The sequence below is a fragment of the Arachis ipaensis genome, chromosome B10 (genome assembly GCF_000816755.2).
Source record: "Arachis ipaensis cultivar K30076 chromosome B10, Araip1.1, whole genome shotgun sequence".
NCBI classification, from domain to species: domain Eukaryota; kingdom Viridiplantae; phylum Streptophyta; class Magnoliopsida; order Fabales; family Fabaceae; genus Arachis; species Arachis ipaensis.
The window spans coordinates 17,627,726-17,629,192 of NC_029794.2; the positions used below are offsets into that span (position 1 = coordinate 17,627,726).

Sequence of the window (1,467 nt, forward strand, 5' to 3'; positions counted from 1 at the left end):
TAAAAAAATAAATAAATATTATGTCATATTTGTATTTGTGTCTGTACGTGTCCGTGCTTGATAACTACCTATAGTTTTATTATTTATTTATTTATTTTTTTTTATTTTTTTTTTACAAAAAATAAGAGACTCAAACTCGTAACCTCTTAATTGAGTATGGAGAGATTATGCTTGAGCTATTACTCATTCGTTATTTATTTATTTGTTATTATATAAAGTTCGTGGTGTTTCATATGTTCTCATGGTTGCAATTTTATTTTGAGTTGCCACGAACTACTACTACTTTACCCTTATATACACTGTCTCACTATTTTCACTCTTATTATTATTACTAGCTCCATTTGCAGAAGCAATGACATCTTGGGTGTTTGAGGAGAATGGACACGACGAGGGAAAACAACAACCCTCCGATTTGATCATCACGGAAAACACGAATCTGACGGCCACAAATCTCTCACTGCCAACTGAAACCTTTCTCAGAGCCGCGGTTTCACTCAAGGACCAGGCATGTCATAATAATTTAATTATTTCTTAATTTTTCATTCATTTCTTGTTTTAGCTAGCCTGGGAGTTCTTTTACAGATAGCATGGAGACATAATTTTTTTCAAAAATTTTTTTAAAAAGAAAATTTAGATAAGTAGTTTCTTTTTTTAAATAAATCTTCTTCTCGAGACCTTAATTACGAAAACTTTACATTATGAATTTGATTAAAAGTAATAAAAGAAAAATGATTGTTGTGGGTAAAATACATATATATAGGTGGTGGAGGAGACGTGGAAGCGGAGGGAAATGGTTGATCCAACGGTGTATAAGGGTTTGCTGGGCACAGCTTTCACTTGCTTGAGGTCGTACGAGGTCACCGGTAACCACACGGACTTGCAATTATGTGCAGAGATTGTCGACACGTGCGCCACCGTTGCACGTGACTCCCTCAGGTACCGTACAACCTTCTCGCTTTCATTTGATATTACTTATATGGACTATAATAAAATACATATTAAAAACACATTTAAGAATTAACTTCGTTTTAAGAGTTTGGTATAGGTCAATAATATGTTGATGTATGCATTCGAACTTTCAACATTTGTTTAAATAGATTGTAAATTAATCACTAAATCAATCTAAATTGATTAATTATTTAAAGATTTTATTTTGTTTTAATTTTGTCTCAAAATTTTTTATTTGCATCAAATATACTTTCGACGGCTAATTTTTTAAAAAATTTAGAACCAATTCAACAATAATTTTACAAGAACAATCATCAACACAAGTAAATTAAAAATAGTTGTCATGGTTATTATTGGATTAATCTTAAATTTTTTAAAAATTTAGTTGTCAGAAAGTATATTTGATACAAATAAAAAATTTTTAGGTCAAAATTAAATAAAATAAAATTTAAAAATATTTTTAAAATTTTTGTCAAATTTTAAAAATAAAAATATATTTTATCTTTTATTATATTAACA

The 1,467-nt window shown here is 28.8% G+C and overlaps 1 protein-coding gene across 1 annotated transcript in view; it reads left to right on the forward strand.

The window, feature by feature from the left end:
- Positions 223–1,467, forward strand: part of LOC107623032 (lanC-like protein GCL1) — a 9,106-nt gene continuing 7,861 nt past the window's right edge. Inside the window, exons 1-2 of the mRNA XM_016325157.2 lie at positions 223–505; positions 761–936. Of these exons, the coding sequence (XP_016180643.1) occupies positions 353–505; positions 761–936 (329 nt within the window). The 5' untranslated portion in view covers positions 223–352. The remainder of the gene's footprint in view (positions 506–760; positions 937–1,467) is intronic.